This window comes from Medicago truncatula, chromosome 1 (genome assembly GCF_003473485.1).
Source record: "Medicago truncatula cultivar Jemalong A17 chromosome 1, MtrunA17r5.0-ANR, whole genome shotgun sequence".
NCBI lineage: Eukaryota > Viridiplantae > Streptophyta > Magnoliopsida > Fabales > Fabaceae > Medicago > Medicago truncatula.
In genome coordinates, this window is record NC_053042.1 from 11,430,729 (window position 1) to 11,454,568 (window position 23,840).

General features: G+C 35.2%; 3 protein-coding genes across 3 annotated transcripts; 1 reads left to right on the forward strand and 2 right to left on the reverse strand.

The window, feature by feature from the left end:
• Positions 1-5,686: 5,686 nt before the first annotated feature.
• LOC112417512 (protein FAR1-RELATED SEQUENCE 5-like) lies at positions 5,687-9,825 on the forward strand. The gene is made up of 4 exons (XM_039830054.1): positions 5,687-5,758; positions 7,436-8,142; positions 8,237-9,545; positions 9,651-9,825. The coding sequence occupies exons 1-4, from the start codon at positions 5,687-5,689 to the stop codon at positions 9,759-9,761; spliced, it is 2,199 nt and encodes a 732-aa protein (XP_039685988.1). The 3' UTR covers positions 9,762-9,825.
• Positions 9,826-13,120: 3,295 nt separating this feature from the next.
• Positions 13,121-15,364, reverse strand: LOC25482540 (uncharacterized). The gene has a single exon (XM_013611119.3). It carries the CDS (start codon positions 15,268-15,270, stop codon positions 13,318-13,320), a length of 1,953 nt encoding a protein of 650 aa, XP_013466573.1. The 5' UTR covers positions 15,271-15,364; the 3' UTR covers positions 13,121-13,317.
• A 4,428-nt stretch (positions 15,365-19,792) lies between these two features.
• On the reverse strand, positions 19,793-23,840 carry LOC25482516 (SART-1 family protein DOT2). Its single transcript, XM_039833971.1, has one exon. It carries the CDS (start codon positions 23,702-23,704, stop codon positions 21,305-21,307), a length of 2,400 nt encoding a protein of 799 aa, XP_039689905.1. The 5' UTR covers positions 23,705-23,840; the 3' UTR covers positions 19,793-21,304.

Genomic DNA, 23,840 nt, shown 5'->3' on the forward strand with positions numbered 1-23,840 from the left:
TTGAAAAAGTAAGGGACTAAAATTATGAAATTAAAAAATGTGGATATTTAAAGTTAACTTGGAGCGTCTTGACTTTGCTCGTATTCTTATTAGTATGGAACTTCTAGATACTATTAATGTTGTGGAGAATATTTTGATTGATGACAAACATTATAGTATCAAAATTGTGGAGGACATTGAACCTGGTTTTGCTCGTGATGTCTGTTTAGATGACAAAGCTTTAGATTCTACCTCTGAGTTCTCCGAACAGCTTGGTGATTTTGATAATACGGAACCCATTGTTGAGGCCCTTGTCCACGAGCTCAAGTAGGTTTTGGAGAATTCAACATCTAAAAATCCAGCAAAAGAAGCGGCAGGTTACATAAGAGATGAGCAAGACGATAACATTCATGTATCTGCAACTTTCGAAGCATAACAACAACTTGTTTGTTCCCCCACATGTCCTTTATTATCGGAAGCCACATAAGGCCAATCAGCTCCACCTATTGACTATCCAAATCACGGACGTAATGGCGCTTCAAGTAAAGTGAAACCCACCACGACAACCTCTTACTCTACTTCTCGCAAACATCCGTCAATCTCGGGTCCGTGGAGTTTTGAATGGATTAAGGATCATCATTTGGGTGATGTTGATGTTATTTTCACGCATAAAGGAAAGAAAAAGATGAATGATAAATTGAAACAACATAAGGGTGCCTCTAAAGCTAATTCTCTTATTCATAATCCTTCTCTTGTTAGTATGGGACGTGTTGCTCATATGTCACTCAAAGATCGCCAAGCTTTGATTCGAATGCTCAAGAAGCATAAAAAGAAACAATTAGCACACTCTTGCAATGTTGGTAGCGCATGTGCCGAGTCTTTGGATGCAAAACCATCTTCCACAGATTCTGACGGTGATTGGAGAAATTGGGTTACTCTACAAGATAAATCGAATAGGGGCAGCAAAGACATTGTGGACAATGGTAAAGCTATTAACTTACAATTCAAGGGTGATTGCTCTAACATGTTCCATGTTCTTTCTCAGCCAAGCAATTCGATGAACAAAGTAACAAAAGGTAGTGGGGGCGTGGAAGGTAGCAACTCAAATTTTGTTTGTAATTCAGCCGGTTGTTAGCTTGTGTTTTGTATTTGTGTTGGGTGTTGGCGGTCAAAATGAAGTTTATTTCTTATAACATTAGAGGTTTGGGGGGCTTGGAGAAAAAAAGAAATTCAGAAACTTGTGAAATTTCATTGTCCGTGGATTTTATGTATTCAAGAAACTAAGTTGGAAAATATTGATGATTTTGTTTATGCTACTCTTTGAGGTAGTCAAACTTTTGGTTACTCTTATAGAATCTATGTGGAGGCTTCCGGTGGTATTCAGACTCTTTGGGACATAGTTGAGGTTGATGTTTGGTTAACTAGGAGTATGGCTCATGTAATTATTATTCAAGGTGTTATGGTGAAGAATGGGGGCGAGTTTACCCTTGCAAATGTTTATGCTCCGTGTGACCCCCTCACTAGGCAGGATGTTTGGACTCGCCTTGGTTCAATTCTTAGCAACTTTAGCGACTTATGTTGGTGTGTGTGTGTGTGTGGTGATTTTAACACCATTTAGTTTCCAACTGAACATAAGAGCAGAGGGGTTGGCACGAGTGTTGAAGATTATTCCCATTCCAGTTCATTGATAGTAACATTCTTTTTTATCTTCCTCTTTATGATCGAAAATATACTTGGTTTAGAGGGGATGCTGTCTCTATGAGCCGTCTTGATAGATTCCTCCTGTCTGAAGATTGGTGTGTTCGTTGGCCTCATTTTATCCATGATGCATTAATTCGCGGCCTTTCTGATCATTGTCCCATTTTGCTAACTATGGATGAAGCTAATTAGGGTCCTCGTCCTAGGCGCATGTTGAAGTGTTGGGCGGATTTACCAGGTTACACTCAATTTGTTCGGGATAAATTGCAGTCTCATTATGTTGAGGGGTGGGGTGGTTATGTTCTAACGGAAAAGTTAAAGCTGATTAAAGGGAGCCTGAATACCTGGCATCAGAATCACACTCAAAATCTTGAAAGCCGTATTAGCAATATTCAGGATCACGTTTCATCTCTTGATGCTAAAGGGGAGGAATTCAATCTTTTAATTGAGGAGGTAGAGGAGTTACACTCTCTTTCAGCAGACTTACACTCCTTATCTCGCATCTACACCAACATGCAATAGCATAAATCTAGATTACTTTGGTTGAAGGAAGGAGATGCTAACACTAAATTCTTTCACTGCATTATGTCTTCTCATTGATGGAAAAATTCTATTGTTTCGTTAATTGTTGATGGTGTCACTGTTGAGAGTGTGGACGACATTCGGGGAGCGGTGTTTAACCACTTCTCATCTCATTTTTTATTAGTAGTTGCTGAAAGACCTAGCATTGAGAATCCCAGTTTCAAGATGCTTAATGTCAGACAATATGGAGATTTAACTAAACCTTTCACTGTTGAGGTAGTGATGCAAGTTGTGTGGGATTGTGACAGGTATAAGATCCCCAGACCTGATGGTATTAATTTGAGCTTTATCAAGGATTTTTGGCCGAAACTTCAGGATGACTTTATGCGTTTCATCTCTGAATTTCACAGGAACGGGAAGTTATCAAGAGGTATAAATAATACTTTCATTGCCTTAATTCCTAAGGTTGAGAGCTCTCAACGCCTAAATGATTTCAGACCCATCTCTATGGTCGAAAGTTTATACAAAGTTATCTCTAAGGTTATCACCAATAGATTATGCCAGGATATGCCCGGTATAATTTCAGAAATGCAGTCTGCTTTTATTCATGGTCGACAAATTCTTGACGAAATCCTGATTGCTAATGAGTTGGTGGAAGAAGCTAAGCGTCTGAAAAAAGACTTGATTCTTTTCTAAGTTGATTTTGAGAAGGCTTTGGATTCAATTGATTGGTCCTATATGAAAGCAGTCATGACAAAAAATGAATTTTCCTATCTTATGATGTAAGTGGATTAGGGAATGCATTAGCACGACATCTGCTTCAGTTCTAGTTAATGGTTACTCAACGAATGAATTCAAATTTGAACGTGGGTTGAGGCAAGGTGACCCCGATCACTTTTTTATTTTTAATAGCAGTTGAATGCTTGAATATTATGATGAATGCTTTAGTGGAGGCTGACCTTTACTTTGGTTATACGGAGGGCGCCAATAATCTTGTTCAAATCACTCATTTACAATTTTCTAATGATACTTTGTTAATTGGAGATCGTAGTTGGGAAAACATTAGAGCTTTGAAAGCTTTGCTCCTTCTTTTTGAGACGACATCTGGCCTAAAGGTGAACTTCCACAAAAGCATGCTAGTTGATGTTAACATTCATGACTCTTGGTTGGCCGAGGCGGCTTATCTTCTTCATTGCAAGATGGGCCATTTACTTATCCTCTATCTGGGGTTGCATATTGGCGGTGATCCTCGCAAGTTATAATTTTGGCAACCTTTGCTTGATCGCATTAAGTCAAGATTATCGGGTTGGAAGAGTAAAAATCTTTCTTTGGGTTGTCGCTTAGTCCTTCTGAAGTCTGTCTTGTCCTCTCTTCCGGTCTATTTTCTTTCCTTCTTAAAGGCTCTAGTAGGTATCATTTCCTCTATATCTATTTTTAATTGTTTATTTTTTTGGGGTAGGGGGAGTGAAGAGGTTAGGAATTTTTTTTGGATTAACTGGGACACCGTTTGTTCCTAAAAGGAGAATGGAGGTTTAGGGGTGCGGAGGATTTGGGAATTTAACTTAGCGCTTCTTGGCAAATGGTGTTGGAAGATGAGGGCTGAAAAGAGAAGTTTGTGGTATAAAGTCTTAGCAGCTGGGTATGGGGAGGTGGGAGGTATTACTGCCGAGGAGGGAATGTTTAATTCCATTTAGTGGAACAACTTGATACGTATTAAGAATACGCCTGGTGTAGGAGGTGGTCGTTGGTTCGATGATAATATTGGGCAGGAAGTAGGTGATGGTGCCCAACCTTTATTTTGGTGGGATCCTTAGATTGATGGCATGGTTTTGAAGAATAGTTTTAGTCACCTTTTTGATCTTGCTATTGACAAAATGGTAACGGTGGGTGAAATGTATTTGCTTGGGTGAGGGGAGGATGGTGATGCTTGAAAGTGGAGGTGCCGATTATTAGCTTCTTAAAAAAAGAAGATAAAACATCAGGATTAAAACTGTAATGAAACTATGATTTTACTAAATCATGTATCCTAATCTACATTTTGGTGGGATTCATTAATTTTGACTAATAATATAATGTACATTGAAATATAATGTACATTGTCCTTGGCATATTTTTTATGTTTAAAATTAAATATTGTTTTGCTTATATTAGTTCTTTTAAAATGTTTTACACAAATTTGTAAACATTGTTTATAAATGTTCAAGATCTTCTTTAGTTACAAGATTGCTTTAGTAGAAAAATATGGTAACTTCCACGGGAATGCATGTCTCCCAACATGTCCTAGACTGGTAAATGTCTTTGACACTACATAGTGGTGGCGTTTAATTTAGGAAAGGGAAGTTGTTTCCCACCATGGGAAAGCTAATTTTGACCATTAGATAAGGTAGAGAACATACTTTTATCATAGACACTCAACACCAGATTTTTTTTTTTCATATTGGCCCACCACTTGCAGCTGTCCCAACTCTCTTTTCTTTCTCTCCTTCTCGTTTCTGTTTCTGCTGTTCTTTCTCAAAGAGTTGAGATTCTCAAAGGCTTCATGAATGGTTTTTTTTATCCCAAAATGGATCTCAAAAATAAAGAGAGAAAAAAAACTTGGATTGGATTTGGGTGTGGTTTTTCAGTTTGAGGGATTTGCCTTCAGGAATTAGAAAGAAGCAACAAACTCAATGGAATTTTTGTATGAATGATTTTTTTTATGGTGTATGGGGTAGCAAATTGGATACAAACTCAAACCCCATTGATGTTATGTTTTAATTTATTTATGTTTAATTATTTGTCATTTGTAGAGAAACAGAAACGGGAAGAAAGAGAGTTGGGTAGCAAATTTGTCATTTGTAGCAAATTGGATACAAAATCAATTTTCCTAAGCTGATAAGGTTTGAATGAGAGGAAGAAAATCTGGTGTTGAATGAGAGTGGTGAGTGTGGGAAAAAATCTGGTGTTGAATGTCTATGATAAAAGTATGTTCTCTACTTTATCTAATGGTCAAAATTAGTTTTTCCATGGTGAAAAACAACTTCCCTTTCCCAAATTAAATGTCACCCAGTTTATGCAGAGTTGGTTTTGTTAGACATGTGTGAGTCTTGGTCTATTCTTATCTTCGAAAACTTTGCTTGTTATGTAAAATTAGTTGCCTATTATTCATGTACTAAGTCCACAAGCATTCTCTCGCTCCTTACATATATTTGATTGCTCCTTTATATTTTTGTTTATTTATCAAAATCATTGTTATTTATTAAGAGAGTTTTTTATTAAGAATTTATCAAGAAAATATCTTAACCAATTAAATTTGTTATTTGGCGGAAATCAAGGGAGGTAATGATGTGTAATTAAGAAAATATGTTAAGAAATACATTGTCTCGTTGTCAACATATGCCCCTAAGTTTTGACTTTTGAGATTCTATTGAAGCTAGTAAATTTAAGGAATAAATTTGATGGTTCACCCAATTTCTTAGCCCGCACTTATATGATATTTGTTCTAACAATGGGCAGCGTTAATTCTCCCATTTCTGTTGATTCTTCTAGTGTTACTTCTTCCAATCCTGGCACTCAGAAGGTACTTCATTCATGGGAGAGACTGAAATAAGTACTTGAATATAATTTTGAAGTTGTCATGGCTCATCCTGATAGTATTCATGCTCCCTCTCAAATTATCTAGGACATAAGCATATTGAAGGATCATTTTGATGCAACTCAGATGAGTTTCTTCACTTATACAATTAAAAATGTCATCCTTAATTTTAGTAATGACATTATTGACACCCAATTCATTTTCTGTGTTGTCCAGCCTTGATAACGTTCGAAGAGATTATACTGCATCCATTAATCGTTTGAATTCCCTTAATTAACATAATCAACTCCTTGATGAATCCATTGATGTGGTTGATGACACGTTAATAGTTGATTGACGAACGCATAGTAATTCTCGAGTATGAACTCTAATGAGAACAAGAGGACAGGTTGAAGACTCAAGCAGACAAGGTGGCGACTTTATCGATCTTTGCACCATAGAGTTACATCACAGTTAGTTAACCGAAGAATCTCTTACAGGCAATAGCATTTCGGCCAAACTGATAACCGTTGAAGGAATACACTTTGTGCTCTTTTTGTTTCCTGTAATTTCGTGCTTCATATCCAACTTTTCCCCATGGCTTGGCCTCTTGGAGGGAGATATCATGTACTTTTGTCTTTCGACAAAACAATTCATTTGAATGTAACCTTATCTATCTTTGTAATATTCCAAACATTATGTAATCTTGTCGAAATTTATCAACAAGAATCTTCCTTTACATTTTTTTTGCTGTTTCATCGTTATCCTTTCTGAATATATTTGTATAACTCTAAACGTTTTGATGAAACTTAGTTTTGAACCATACATTGCATTTGCTAGTTTGTAACAATTGTATCATGCAACTTCTCATTTTCATGTTTAACTTTGAAATCTTAAATTTTCAACTTGATTGTCATTAATCATTGTCATCTAAATAATCTTCATCGGCTTCAAATACTAACTTATGTCATTTTGGGGGGCTTTATTTGTGGGGCTCCACTTGTGTAACATAGTGGATTTTAAGTTATATAACATTGTCCAATCAGGGTGTGCCACGTGGCACACCCTTTTAAAAAAAAAAATTCAATTAAAAGGAGAATAAGAGAGAACACGTGACAGAGAAGGAGTGAAATAGAAAACGCGCGCTAACTCTTCTGCTTCCTCCTTCCACTTCAAAACAAACTCACTCACTCACCATCATCATCATCATCATCAGTTTACCGTCCACCGTCGATCACCGCCGCCGCCGTCAACCTGCCATGACTGTGGCATCATAAGGTTTTCTTTTTCTTTTATCTTTTTCTTTAGAATGATTGAAATGTTCATAGAAATGAGATTAACCCATAATAAAAATCAAAATTTCTATGAAAATAGAGAATAACAACGGTTGATCAAGAGATAAAACAATTATTTTTGAACTAGTTTCAATTTATTAGGATTTGATTTTAGGAAATTTAGGGTTTTATTTAAGGATGTATATAACCCATTGCAATGTTTACTAAACTCTGTTTCTTTTTTTTAAAAAAGCTTGACTCATGTTGTTGTTGTTTTGAAAAAAGGCAAAGGGGATTGATTGATCCTTGAATTTTTTTGTTCTTATCATTCATTCTGTTTCAATGTTTTCTTTCTTAATGTTTTGTATGAATTGTTTTTTATGCCTTATGTTCTTTATTTACTTTTTAGGTTCTTTGGATAGTTTGGTCAAATATGACATCTTCAGATGTTGATTGGAAACCAAAGATTGGAATGGGATTTGATTCTATGGAAGAGGCTAATAAGTTTTGGCTTGCTTATAGTTTCCGTGTGGGCTTCGGAGTTAGAGTACGTTTCGCAAACAAAAAAGAAGATGGTAGCGTATCGTCATGTCGATTGGTTTGTTGTAAGGAAGGGCTAAAAAGGAAGGAGAAAAGATACGCATATGAAGGAAAATATACGAGAGCCGATGTTAGAACAAATTGCCCTGTAAGAATTACACTTTCTCGTAAGAATGGAAAGTTGGTCATCAATGACTTTGAAGAAGAACATAACCATGATCTACAAAATTCTGAGACAAAACACATGCTTCGGTCACATAGAAAGATAACTGAGGTGCAAGCATATGAGATTGATTTGGCTAATGACTCTGGATTAAGGCAGAAGTCAACATTTCAACTTTTGAGCACACAAGCAGGGCACAGAGCTAATGTTGGATTTACAGAGGTGGATGTAAGAAACTACATCACTGCAAGAAGAAAAAGAAGTATGGCATATGGTGAGATTGGATGTCTTTCAAAATATTTTCAACGACAATTGTTGGAGAATCCATCCTTCTTTCATGCATATCAGATGGATGTAGAAGAACATATTACAAATGTGTTTTGGTGTGATGCACAGATGATTTTGGATTACGGGTATTTTGGCGATGTTGTTTCTTTGGACACCACATACTGTACCAACTATGCCAATAGACCACTTGCTTTTTTTTTCTGGTTTCAACCATTATAGAGGTTCAGTCATATTTGGGGCGGCACTAATGTATGATGAGACAAGTGAGTCATTTAGATGGTTGTTTGATACATTCTTACAGGCACACAACAACAAAAAACCAAAGACGATCTTCACTGACCAAGATCAAGCAATGGTAAGGGCAGTTGCAGATGTGATGCCCGAGACTCATCATGGTTTATGCACATGGCATTTGTTACAAAATGGAGTTAAACATCTTGGGAACATGATGAAGGGAGGATCTTCTTTGCTTAGTGATATCAAAAAATGCATGTATGATATTGACATTGAAGCAAATTTTGAGAAACTTTGGTTTGACATGATCCACAAATTTAATATTCATGACAAATCTTGGATCATTTCAACTTATGAGCTTAAAAAAAAATGGGCTTCATGTTATATGAAGGGAGTGTTAACACTTGGTATGCGAAGTACACAAGTTAGTGAAAGTTTGAATGCTCACTTCAAGTCTTGTATGAAACCGAATGTGAATATCCTAGAATTCTTCAACCATTTTGAAATAGTTGTTGAGGAGAAGAGAGCAAAAGAATTGAGTTGTGTGTATGAATCCTCCCATAAGCTTGCAAGGTTAGCATATGAAACTGCACCAATACTAATTCAAATGGGAAAAAACATACACACACACACTGTATTTGAATTGTTTCAAGATGAGTTTAAGTTATTCTTAACTTTATCTGTACCAATTAGACATGAATCTGACTCTCTTTGTGAATATGTCATCACAAAGGCAAAACATGAAGGATCTTGGAGAGTTTCATTTAACCGTGTTTCAAATTCCATCACTTGTAGTTGTAGGAAATTTGATACTTTTGGCATACTTTGTTCACATGCTTTAAAAGTGTTTGAATTGAATGATGTTAAGGTAATTCCTGACAACTATATTTTAAAAAGGTGGACAAGAGAAGCCCGTTATGGCGTTGTGCAAGATTTTAGGGGAAAGGAGGTTGAAGGAGATCCTAACTTGTCTAGAAATCGAATGTTCAGACAAGTTGTCTCTAAGTTCATTAAAGCGGCAACTGAAGCATCACCCAAGGAAGAATGGCTCAAGTTTCTTGATAATGGTGTAGATGACATGTTCAAGAAAATAATTGAACTTCGGACACAAGCTATGGACAATAACGGTGATAATGGTGCTCGTCCAGAAGTTGTGAGTTTGGATTTTATGCAAGCAAAGGGGTTCAGGGTACGACCCGGTTCAAAGCGAATTAAGCGACACAAAAGTTGTCTGGAAAAACAGCATAGTCGCGCTACATCTAGGCGCGCTCCACCTAAAGAAAAAAGTTCACAGGTATATGAGTTGTTATTTAAAGTACTTGTTTTAGTTTTACTTGTTTTGGTGACTGCCATAATTTTACATGTATCTTAGCTTAATAATTTGACATAATCATTTTAGGTTGATGGAGTATCTTGTTCTGCGCCTACAACTTATGAGCCCCCACAAGCACATGAGTCTCAAGTCAATTACACAGCCATGCTAATGGTAATTTCAAAAACAAATTCATAATGAACTATTCATACATTCAACAAGTATCGTGATGCTAATTTTTAAGTTGTTATTAATGTAGGAAATAGGGGGGCCAACCTATTTGAATGGAATGAATGCATAGGGGGCACTGGCGTTGCTGCATTTTTGTTGTTATTAAGTTTTCTGGTTTGATACCTGGGGGGGTTCCGGTTTGCATGTAGTTTTTTGCTGTTCAGGCGCGGTTTTTTGGAGCATGGGAACTGTGTTTTTGCTGTTAAAACCACTTAGTAGTGTTATTTTGGATCCTGTTAGTGTGCTGTCTTAGGATTGTGCAGCCACACCTCTGCTAAGTTGTTATAGCAGCAACTTTAGTTCCCCATGTTGGGTATTTTTTGGGGTTTGTCCCATTTTTTTCCTGCTGAATTATAGCAGCACTTTTATAGCAGCTTCTGCCATACATTGACTTTGTATTTTGAATGGAATATACAATATTTTGCTAGCTTAATTGTGTTATAGCAGCCTCTGTCATTTGTTCGTTTCTATTTATGCTAGCATAATTTTAGAGTGTGTAACAAATCTTAATTGTGTTATAGCAGCCTCTGTCATTTGTTCGTTTCTATTTTGCTAGCATAATTTTAGAGTGTGTAACAAATCTTGATTCTTTTGTTTTTGGATTGTGTGTTAACTCTACTGGATTGTAGCCTGTTGAACTTGACTGTCTGCCTATAGGAGTTTGAGCTTTTACTGAATCTGGTGTTTTTTTTGGGTGTTCTATGCATACTTCAATGCTGGTTCAAGGTAATTTTCTGTATATATCGGATCAAGTTTGAGGTAATTCTCTACGTAGTTCAAAGCTGGTTTTCCGCCTGTGGACTGTTGTGGTGCTGCAGCTACGTTGTGGCATTTCTTCCACCCCTAGGTTCTGATTAGTATCATTGTGTTCCAGCTGCAACATATTGGTTTTGTTTTCTTCTCTTTGCTTTGGTCTTCAAGTGTTTGGTTTATTTTACAGATTTTTATTGTCTGTTTTAGCTGGATGTATTGGTCTCTTTTGATATAGAAAAGGTTTAGTTTTATTCATTTTTAGCATTCATCATAATGTAACTTATAGAATAGAATTAAAACTATAACGAGATACTTTTGTAGATCTTTTGGCTATGTTAGATACATTAGAGAGCAATACCTATTTTATTTTTCTTCCATACTTTTTTCCTCATCTCTCTCTCTTTCATTTTTAATCCTTATGACATATTAATTACTACTATTGTTTCCTTATGTTTGTCTTTCTAAACTTATTTCCTTTTTTTTTTCTTCACAGATTTCACTTCTATGGATCTCTTTATATCTCTATATTTTGCTCTTGATATAAAGGGTATCAGGACAAATTAGTTTGTAATTACTGTATGTATTAGACACATGGTTTTGTTACAATGAATAGGGAATGAAAATTGGACATAAAGAATTGTGAAGTGTTGATGTGTCATTGAATTCTGATGTATTTTCATATGATAATTAGTAACTATTCTTATATTAGACAAACATAATATAGGTAAAGATGATAAAACGTTGGATTTGGATTTTATGTAACCTCAAGAAATTATCAAGTGCTTCTAGCAAGTGTTAATATCTTACCGGTGGCATAAAAAAGAAAAAAATTACCGGTGGCATAAACTTTAAATGAACATTATGTATCCAATTTCCATAAAAAATTTGTAGTTAAGGTGTCTAAAGTCAGGATCATTCTCAGACAAAGTTCTTCCAACAAAACATTTTTTTGTCATTATATCACAAACTGCTATTTTTAATTTTGATAACCGGTGAAGATGATGAACATACTAATATAACTTCAAATGTGTTCTATAAAAAAGCTTTTCATAATTTATTACTAAGTACTTTAATGTATTATCAATTGTATTATACGGCTTATTTAACCTCAAATCTTATATACTTAATTAACCCTCTTTTCACTATTTTTGTCACAATTCAAAAAATCACAAATCAACCCACCTCTCAAGAGACAATTGAAAGGATATTTGTTGTTATTAGTCTACTGATCTTTACAATAACAACCCTCAATGAATCCCTTAATGAATCTCAAAATTAATTCCAAATCAAATTCATCAATAATTCCAAATCAAATTCATCAAATTTGAAAAAGAGTGTTGCAGAAGAGAAAGTGAAGAGGAACGGTGGCCGTTGGCGGAGAGGACGGCGGTGGCGGAGGGAAGCGTCGGCGGTGGGGGAGAAAAGTTGATGGTGGGTGGGTGGGTGGTGGGTTCGTCGTACTGGAGAAGAGAAGAGGAGAAGAGAAGAGGAATGTGTTTTTGATTTTTCACTCTTCTCTCAGTCACGTGTTCTCTCTTATTCTCCTTTAATTGAATTTTTTTTTTTTAAAAGGGTGTGCCATGTGGCACACCCTGATTGGACAATGTTATATAACTTAAAATACCCAATGTTACACAAGTGGAACCCTTATTTGTGACCATTTTCCTTTGATTGTTTGTTCTCTAAAAAGGGTTCAGAGTCTAAACACAAGGAATTTTGATTGTGTCTATTATATATGACGAAGTATTTGACAATGTAAATTTCCCTTATATAGTATTTTGTCAAAATCCATAAGTGTAGAATTTCTTTTCCCATTATCTTTTTGTATATATTATTGCTTCACATGGTACCTAACACTAATTAAAAAATCAAATGCAAAACCGTCCAAATTTTGGACTAGACTTGCGTATAGAAAATATGACTTCTTTAATTCAAACTTCGTCTTTGAGCTCCACTGGCCACCTAGCTAATGGCATTAAGGATGCCTAGAACTTCTTTGTCTCTCTAGTCTCATAATTATGCAACAACATTTTTTCTTTCAATACAGCTCTTTTCATCCATCAGAACTCAGTGTGCAATAACATGAAATTATAAAATTCAGAAAAAACATGATCTGAGGAACACAGGAAACGCCGAATCAGAGTTCTATTTTCCCATGAACAAAGCATACATTTCAGCTGCAACTAAGAAACATCAAAATGAAGAAAACTATAGAAGAAACGTTAAAGCGTTTTATGAGCATATAATTAAGCCTTTCTTGCCAATAACCAATATAATTAATTTAATTTTCTTCACACCATATAGAACACTCTTGATGGTTAGTATAATCTCAGACCACAAAAACATAGGTACTCAATAGAATCTCTCTATACACAACAACGCACAAATATTTATAATGTATAATTTAGCTCTTGTACATATATGAAACAAATCTCAAATATCTAGTCATGTATCAAGACACCTCAATCTCAAATTGAAGATGTGTGTAATATCTTATACGTGCTGATATCTAACACCCAGCATATTAACATACACAATCATATTCAATTACTTTTATTTTTTGAAATCATGTGTCATTATAGCATGTGTCAATTTGTATATTTATTTCATAACTTCCACTCATTAAAAGATTCCAACATAACACCTTGAATCAATGCAAACCTAACATCAATCAAATTACAAACACTACTACTCATCTTTATTTCAACTTTTTTTTGGTAGAATATTTCAACTTATTATGCAGAATAGTAATGAAACACTAGTATCACAATCAAATGTCACATGTAATCCATAGTGGTTCTTGAAATGCACCTTTCAACTTATCCCAATCACCATTATCTCCATCCTCATCACCATCATTACACAACAACAATTCCCCGTGATGCCACGTAGGCGTTCCATTCTCATACGCATTACATGTCAGCCTCCTCAACCCACTCCCGTCCAACTTCACCACAAACAAATCCCCATATGGCTGAAACTGATTCGGCAACCCCACCGGCTCTGCTGACACACCACCCAAATTGGCCGTAAACAACAACCACTCACCGTCGCCACTAAAACAAACATGATTCAACCTCTCCCTCTCACCATCCACACCTTTTCCAATCTCAACTCTCCTCACACCACTCCCATCAACATTCACCACATAAATCCCAAAAACTTCACTATTTTTAGCATCATGCCTATTCGATGAAAACGCTATCAAATCACCTTTTGGTGACCAGCACGGCATTGTATCAATCCATTCACCTTCTGTTAACCTCCTCAAACCCCCATCTACCTCCTCTCCATTAACTGCATCAACTATATATAAATTTTTAAACCCGGTCCTACCAGACCGGAACACTATAAATTTTCCATCAGGTGAACACGATGGAAACGCATTGTTTCCACTATCATATTTTGTAAGAATCTTTAACGTAAACGGAATCTCTTCACGATCTTTACTGAGATGATCCGGTTCAAACTCGATCCTTGCAATTTGAACCGTTTTGGTAACAGACTCGAAAATTGGACCGATTGAAGTGTAAATAACATTCTTCTCTGTTGGACTCCAGGAGTTTCCAAAACATGTTCTTCCTTTCAATAAACTCCACCGTTTTGAACCGTTGGATCTTATGATCTTAACGCCACCGTTAAGATTGCCGTCGAGTTCATGATTAAACGCGATGAAATCACCGTCCGGTGAGAAACTCGGAAACGAACCGTTCAATCTTAGCAAGCGTATGTCATCAACCGGAGATTTCACCTGGTCGAGATGTGGATAGGTTGACTCACCCTGAACTGACTCGCCTCTGAACCGGTGGTAACCAATGTAACAAGAATCAGGTGAAACAAATGGATTATAGTGATGAAAATCAGGATTTACTGAATATGTTATTTTCTGAAACGTTTTCGTTTCGAGATCGAATATTTCGATATGGCGGTAATCACTTTCTTTCCGACGAGTTGCGACGGCGATGCGGTTGCTATTTTGAATTGCGGCGGGAGTGAAACAGTGTAATCCCGGTGGAGTGATACGAATAGGTGAGGATTGAATTCCGGTAAGATTAGAATCCTTTAAATCGGCTCGGAAAATGCTCCACCAACCGTCATCGGCGATTCTGTGGAAGAACACCGTTGAATCTCCCAACCACGTCGGCCAGCCACCGCGTTCAGCAACCACAACACGATTCTCCGGCACAGACTCTTCAAACACAACGATATCCGTTTTGAGTTCACGAAAATCGCCATCCCAGTTTCGAGAACCGTAGGAAGCAACAGCGATTAAGTTTCCGGTTAGAGAAACAGCAGGACTATAATCAACAACACCGTGAGGTGTCAGCCTAGTTAAAGTTCCGGTGCCATCGACGGCGGTGGAGTAAACAGCAGAAGCGCTTTTGAAAAGCGCGTTTGGTTGATCGTGCGTTGAAGAGAAATAGATTTTACTGTTTTTAATTATTGGACAGTCTTGAAAGAGTGTGTTGTTTGGAAGAGAAGGTAGAAGAAGTTCAGGTTTATTTTCGGACCGGGTTAAGTAAAACCGGGGTGAACCGGTTCGTTCTGAGACGAATACGATGGTTTGATGATCATTGGTGAATTGTGCATTGAAGTTAACTGAGATGCCGTCGGTGAGACGGTGGTCGTTGTGGTTGTTGTTGAGGTGTGTGTAGAAAACATCGAAACCGTATTGGGTTCTTCCTACGGTGTTGAAAACGATGGTTCCTGATGGTGGATTCATTGTAGTATTGTAGTCGAGTGATAGTGAAAGTGGAGTGTTTGGTAAATGGATAAGGATTTGGTGATGAGAATGTGGCAGATCGTAAGTGTATAAAAAGGAGAAAAATGATTCTCTAATTTTTAGTTTTCACATTAGAAATGAAAAAGTGTGTATATTAGATATGATACAAATATGCATTTGTGACTTTGTGATACTAAATATGTATTAATGATATTATGGTACCAAATTATCCCATGATTTTTTTAGATTTTGTAAAATTAAGTTGGTTTACAATTACTTTTTCAATCACGTCGTCAATCTAATCATACAATAGAATAGATGTTTGAATTGACTTGAATATGATGTGTTAGTGTGAGTTTTACCGAAGTTATACTTTTGAAAAATGTTACATAGAGATCCTTTATTCTGATATACCCTTCTACACCTCATGCATTAAGAAGTATATTAGCACCTAAGAGGTTGTTTATGTATCATAACTCTATACTCCCTCCGGTCTCAAATGTAAGAAATTTTTCACACCACATACAATATTTATTGAATGAACCTAAAAAGTAAAAAATTTCTTACATTTGAGATTGGAGAGAGTACTTTTTATCTGGAAGATTCATCTTTTACAGTTTTTCTATTCAAATTCACTAAATCTAAATTTATTAAAGGCATCTCACTAATTTTCAAACAATGGAGGATCAAATTTTAGTCTATAGTGTGTGAACATTAAAGAATCCATTTCTGTGAGAATGTGATACTATTGTTTTCTGCGTATGGCGTGACGTTGAGGTATCAAGATTTATCTTCTCGTGATCTAGTTGTCTTGTTTGACACGTACTGTGCCACAACACAAGTCAAGGAAAAGGCAACTAGGCAACTATTTTTGTATGCATGTGCAAAATTGAATATTATCTTGCTAATTTTAGTTCTTAAAAAAGTATATTTTACACAAACAAATCGGTAAACATTGTTTATAAGAGTTCTAATACATAAGTTAAATTCAGTCTTAGGCATGCTCATGCATCAACATTAAAAACTTTTCGAAAGAATTTGTCGTCCAATTATGTCATAAGGATTAATTTATGCAGTTATAAGTGTGGAAGATATCCGATATACATAAAAATAAAATATAAGCTAAATTGAGAGATGGAATCAAACTCTGTATAGTTGTAAGCTACATCGGCTCCGAGAGCAAAAATTTCTTACCCAAATGAGCTAAAAAATGGAAGAAAAAAAAAAGAACTTAGAGAGCATTGTGCAAGGTAATTATAATGTTTGTCTTGTTTCAGGATATATTTGGTCCTGAATTAATACTCCGTCTATTCCAAATGAGCTAAAAAATGGAAAAGTTGGAATATATTGCCACCTGTTTCAAATGATACATAACAATTGTTTCATTAGAGCAACTGAAACTCATGAATCGATAATATATAAGTGTAAGCTCATTTTGCAAATTTCAAAACGAGGAACTAAAATAAGTATAACAGGAATAATAGATTTATGGGTTTGCTAATTTGTCTTGAGAATATTGTTTAAGAATTTCAGTTAAAAAATTTATTTATTAATGAAGTTTATTACTATTTCAATTTTAATTCATTGAATGCCCAATATTTCCTTTAATAACTCTTAACTAGTTGCTCAAAAAAAAAAAAAAACTCTTAACTAGTGCCGGAAAATTTCCCAAAACAAAAAAACATGTGTTATAAAGTAAACATAAAGAACAAGATAAAAGAAGAAATGACGAAAGCTTTGTGTTATTCTCTTCACAAATGTGTATTTTACATTGCATATAGATCCTATTTATAAGACATAAATATTGTAAGTTACAAGTAAATGAAGAGTCATAGGACTAAATATAAATTGTAATGATTAAAGTCATCCATAAGAGTTAGGGAATATAGAAAGCTTAGGAACAATGGACATCCGTATCATGCTAATATCATTTATTCATAACAACGTGAATTTTAAAAAATATTTATGCATTAAAATATCACGTGAGTCATCGTTAAAATTTAATCTATCTTGGTGGCTGCACACGCACTTATAGGAGTTTTTGATTTGAAGACGATCTTTGTCGGGAGGAATGTTCATGGATGTGTCATCTTTGATTACTTTATTCTTTTTCCATTGGAAGATAATGAATGTGGGCTCATATCAGTTATTTATTGTATCAATGACCAATAATAAGTCAAAAATAATTATGTACACTCCGATCATTATTATAAATAAAAAATACTCCCTCCGTTTCATAATAATTGAGCTATTTTCAATAAAAAAAAAGTGCCTTAAAATAACTGAATCATTTCACTTTTCAATACATCATTAACTACTTTTTTCCCTTTATAACTATAATTAATACTACATTCATCACTCTCAATTCAATATATTCCACTTTGCAAGAATACACCAATATTTAACAATTACATAAAACCATTATTCTCTCTCATTCATTTATACATTTTTCTTAATATGTGTGATTTGAGTAAATGAGTCATTTAATTCGGAACGAAATGAGTAACATTTTAAATTCATTCATTAAATTGTTTAAAAAAAAGTTCATGCATTAAATGATATTAAATGATGTATGTAGTCTATAATAAAGACCATATACATCATTAATTGAATGAATTTAAAATGTTAATTTTTATTTATATTAGTGATCGGAGATTGTATTCTTTTCCACATAAAATATTGCATCCATTTCAAAATACATGTCGCAGTCAACCACTTGTTTACCGATGTGTTTGGTAAACAATAAGACTAGTTTGAATTATTACACGCTGGATCCTCTATGTAGCGGTTTTCCTATGGGATCGAGCCGAGATTGGTCGGAATTGACTACCTAGGATTTAATTAGTGTTTGGAAAATACTTGTTAGATAATGAATGAATATAGAATAAATTCATATGTGGATGCTAATTGTTAGGAATATGGTTAGGTTTACAGTCACAACCCAGTGTCAGATCTTACTGCTATTGAATAGGTTAACTCAGGGAGGAGTTAAAATTAAAAATTAATCCGTACAATCGGTCTCTCATCGTTTGTCAAAAATGAAAAATGTTAGATGAGCAACAAATGAAGATATAGTAGAAAGTATTAAAGTATATAATCTTAAAAAAAAATATATATATATACATTATGGTGAAATATAATAAAGGCAGAAGCATTTGAGATAAATAATTATTTAAACAAGGTTAGCAAACACCACCAAATAAGATAGCTCTAAACAAGGATTAATTCTTGTTGAAAAGTTGCATTCTTAAACAAGAATATAGGAAATTATTCATGAATATCATTGTAAGAAGCTGAAACAAATTCAACATAGATTAACCATGGACATGAGTAAAGTAAGATATAAAATGTTGATACTGATTAACATAAGCATTATTATATTAATTTAACAAAGAAAGTGAAGAATATTATATAACGATCAGAATATTAGTTACTTATGTTAGTGAATAACAAAATATTAGACTCAAATATCAGACTTTTGATTATGAATGTAATTAGAGTGACCCTCACAGTGAGAGTATTATTCAGCAATAAGAGCATTTTCTATACTCTGTATAGGTTAGACATCATATGAAAAAGAGCACAATATCAAGGAATGACATGTAAAAAGCAGTGGAAACCATTTCAGAAGTCTAATATGAATTAGAAAATCAGAACATGTTCCAAAAGTAAGAACAAAAGCATAAAAAGTACCTTTTCTATTTAAATTATTTTTCAAATTTTCATCCAAAATCCACATCAAAAATACATTATCATGTGAAAATTGTGTAGAAGAAAACAAGAGTTTACTTGCATAAGACTCACTGAATGAATAAAAAAAAGGACAAAACACTTCCTGTGTCATCGGAAAAAGACTGAGATAAAGCAAAAATTCCGATTGAGGGTTATTTGAAGAAACTATCGTCTTGAAGCCTTCTTTCATCACCTGCATAATATTGCTTCCAATCTCCACTGAAGATGAGTTAAAAGAATCCTAGTGTCATCATTAAGGAACCAAAGAAGAGATTCTTAAACCTAGGAAGAAAATGGTCGATAGACCAAAGAATAATCTTATCGTTCGTTCCTGCATATATTCCAGTTCAATAACATTACAATGTAAATCAACCAAAGCCAAAATCTACTACCTCGTAATTTGGCACCGTCAAAATTATTAAGACAATAACCATAACCAGAGAGAGCCCCACATCAGTTTATCCATGCATTTGCTTGTAAATAAAAATCATTCTATCCATTGTTTTGTTTCAAGAATAAACCAATAATTTGGTCCTAAATTCGTAATGTCAAGTAAATCAATTTATTAATGATTCTTGTTATGGATTGTTCACTGTATTACATGTAAAGAAGAAAAAAAATGGCATAAAAAAAAACAATTTTGTATTGTTTGACCTCCCAATAAACCATCCTATCTTGCAGAACCAAAATTCCATATTTCCATGATTGTGTAGCTGTAGTAGACAGACAATACTCACACCTTATGTTATTACTAAAAGCATGAAGAAACTCTAAAAAAAAGCATGAAGAAACCACCAAAACAATGTTATGATCACTTATTAAATGTGCAAATTATGGATTCAATAATTGAAATAGGAAGTATTATATGTTGGAGAAATAGCCTTGAATGTAGTTTTGCTTCCGAAAATGAACTTCAGGGCCTTGTATGATCCACAAGACTAAATATCAGGAACGAGAACATATGTGTCTCATCAAGAGTCGTGATTACTCCAACATTGTCAAATTCTGCACAGTAATTTGGAGTAAAAAGATACTCACATGTTGTCTACTAACAAAAACTACATATCTATAGAACAAATTCAAATGATTTATTACCTAAGAATGGAAAGAGTAAAGAGAAATTGAAGGAAAAATAAGATTAAGACCTTCCTGCCTTTATCTCTTGATTCCACTGCAAGATCATATCTATACCTCTGATTCATGAGAGAAATGTCCTTTACCTTAGGTTAATCATTGATTCTCTTAGATTGCATATCGTGAAGGTTTGAGGAATCATAGCCATTTAAATACAAAGAGCAACTCAAATAGAAAACACAATAAACCATGAGAGTATTTAGTAAGCATCTTTACCTAGAAAATAAGCAATCACTAAGTGCTTTCTCCTGCATTATAAGCCATTCCTGAAAATTCCTAATCAAGAATAAAATTACACATGAAGACCAAAATAACAACGCATCTTAACAATCTCAAAATCAGAAAAAATTGCATCATATGAAAATGGATTTGCAGTAAATTTAGCCGTTGAATTCAACTTTACTTGATGAGTAAATTCTTGGCCATGGAATATCTTCAAAATATAACAAAAATCAATGTTAAAATGAAAATTAACACTGATGCTACAACTCAAAATCAATAACCATAGCATACATAAATTTTGTAACGAATTAAAGCAAGAATGAGAGTAAAATTATGAGAATGCTCTTCACTGCTTCTGAGTTCACTCCGGATATATGAAAATTGAAAACAGTAAGCACATGTCCATTGAAGGTTTGAGATATCCATCACAAAAATAACTAGATTAGAGCATAGATATAAGAGGTGAACATTACATCAATTAACAAAGAAAAACGTAGGGTTTCGATCATAGTGATGAATGCGGGAAACTTGGCATAACTGCAATGAATGAAGCCTAAGATGAGGTCTACATGATGATCTTGATGTAGAAAATTCACAGTGAAAGATAAAGAAACTTCCATTGGAACACGTGAGAGAAAAAGTTGATCGATTTTCTTTGGTGAAAAACGTGGGAGAGAAAGTTCCAAGCGTCTAATATAAAAAATTAACAGTACTACTAAACTAGTAAAAACCGATAACATATTTTCATAAATGTTAAAAAAAAAAAGTGTTACTTAATATGAATCAGTAAAATATATATGGCTGTTATCGGAATAATGTTACGAAATAGTAGTAGTGTTGCATCCTTGAAATGCTTAATATTACACGACCAAGGAATCAGGATTTCTTCTATTTTGGGGTATCCGAGCTTGACTGTCCAGCTTTCCTCTTGATTCCTAGAAAGTGCTCAACCTAGCATAGGTGTCAAGTCTCCAGCAAGATCCTTCTCAACTGTAGCAAAACCACTTTTCCGGTCACTAGTTTGTCTGGGTTTAACACGACCACTAAGAACGACATAGGGTGTCTTCGTACAAGCTTGAACTTCCCTCATTCTTTCCGTAAATAGCAATGGTGTATCTGAATTCTGCATTTGCTTCAATTTCAGTTCTTCATGAAATTTCTTCTTACGCTTTTCCTGCTTCATTTTTCCAGGTTCTACACCATGGAACTTTTGAGATAATATACGATAGGCTTCCTTAGGAGTCAAAGTTCTCCCAAACTCATCTTTCCTCTCAATGTGAATCTCCTTTTTATTTTGTGCTTCCCTTCCTTCATCCTCTAATACCCCAACCAATTTGCTTTTTTTCTTATCCGTGTTTCTGCCACCCCATTCAATGTTTTCTTTAAGTGTTCCTTGGTCTTTACACAGTTTCAATGCACCAAACATTCCTTTCCCTAGAGCAACTTCGCGTATAGTTTCATATGAAACTATTTCCTCCGTGTCTTCTGAGTTAAGTTGCTCGTTCTTTTGAGTTTCTTTAACTTCAGTCCACTCACCAGCCTCATCTTTCGTTTCCTTAGCCGAAACATCTGCTTCATCATCATGCATGATAACATCTTCATCTTCACGTGCATCTTCATCGATGTGAAGACCCTTGACAAATTCCTTCATCTCTCTGACAAATTCATTCATCTCTGAAAAAACGACCTTGTTTTCTCTTGACTCTCTAGCTGCAGTTTGATCATCAATAGTCTCATTACTAGGATTTGAAGTGGCAAGTATGGCAATAGCTTGAGGGCCAGATGCTCCTTTCTCCTCATGTTTCTTAAGAGTTAGTCGTCTTGCTTTCTCTAATGATTTACAAATATCCTCCTCATCATCTGCAAAAACTTGAGTTTCATCTTCCCCTATTTTAACATACATAGATTGTTCTGGACGAAGTAGTTCAGAGGCTTCATCTGCTTTAGCATAAGCAGACCGGTAAGCATTATTTCTCATTTCAGTTGTCAATCTTTCCTGTTCGTCTTTGATGGCTTGCCTCTTTGCATCTTTCCGACAACCAAGGTCACCAACACCCAATCCTGAAGAGACAGCTTCAGCTTCAAGGGCAATAATATCCAGCTTATCTTTCTTTCGGAAGGACTTTTTCTTCTTGGGCTTCTTAAATTGAAGCATTTCTTCATTAGAATAGTAATCTGATGATACCTTTCTAGATGAAGTAAGGTCTTCAAAGTTATTAGTGGAAACACCAGTTAACCTTCTTTTAAGCTCTTCAAGTTTCTTTTCAGCTTCGCTTGAGAATCTTCCTCTTTCATTCAAAGTTAAACCCTCTTCAGCAGCCAGATCATCATATTTTGGAAGTATTTTCTTTTCCGTGGAAGGGACATCATTGGACTTATCGTCATATATGCTGCTAGTTTTCTTTTTCGCAGCTTTATAAGTATCATCCCGTCGTTTTTGTTCTCCTATTCCCACATTCTCAAGCATATCAGCGTCTTCTTTAATATCACCATCAACAATTATAGGCTGATCTCTGATAGTCAGAACTACAGTACCAACTTTCGCAACTTTGTCAAGGTCATGAACAACTTTCAGCCCTGCCAGGTGATGGGTCTTATCCTCGTCGTCACTTCCCTCTACTGCGATGTTGTCTTGCTCCTCAAAAATCTTTGAGAGCTGCAATACTCTTTCCTTTTCAAACTTACGACTCTTGTTAGCCCATGATGAGATCTCGGAAGTAGCTTCAAATTGTTTCGTTGTCCTTGTTTCTTTCATCTTCAAGCTATGTTCTTTTGATGACAAGTATGCTGATGTTTCACCATCTTCATCATCTTGATTGAGTATTGAAGCCTTAGCATGCTTGCCAACATCATCATCTCTCTTTTCATGGTAGTTTAATTTATCATCAAGATTAGACAATTCAAAATCTTCCTCACGAGCCTTTCGTTTTCCTCTATCCATTGACCTATCCTTCTCATGCTCATCCCTATTACATTCTCTAATTTCTCTATCTCTATGTTTCCCTCGCTCCCTTTCCTTTACCTTCTCTCGCACTCTATCACTATCTTTCTCCAACTCCCTTTTCTTCTCACTGTCCCTATCCTTCTTATCTCTATCCCTATGTTTCTCTCTATCATAATCTTTCTCCCTTGAATTACCATAATTAAACCTATTTTTCTCTCGCTCAACCCTACTACGTTCTCTTCTGGAACCTCTATCCTTTTTTGTATCCCCAGAAGCCCTCTTGGGATGATCCCTGTCTCTTCTTCGATTCTCCTTCTCACTCTTCTTCCTATGCTCCCTCACAGGGGATTCACCTTTGTTGTTTCTATCATCATACCGTGATTCAGACCACTCCATATCCATCAACAAACCTGGAAGTTCTTATGTTTCTGATGGCCGGCGATCAATTCGCAGGTGTTAAGATCAGTGCGGTTTCGTATCAGAGTTAAGGGGAAGTGCGATTCGACAAAACTGCTGAGTATTGTTGTTTTAGGGTTGA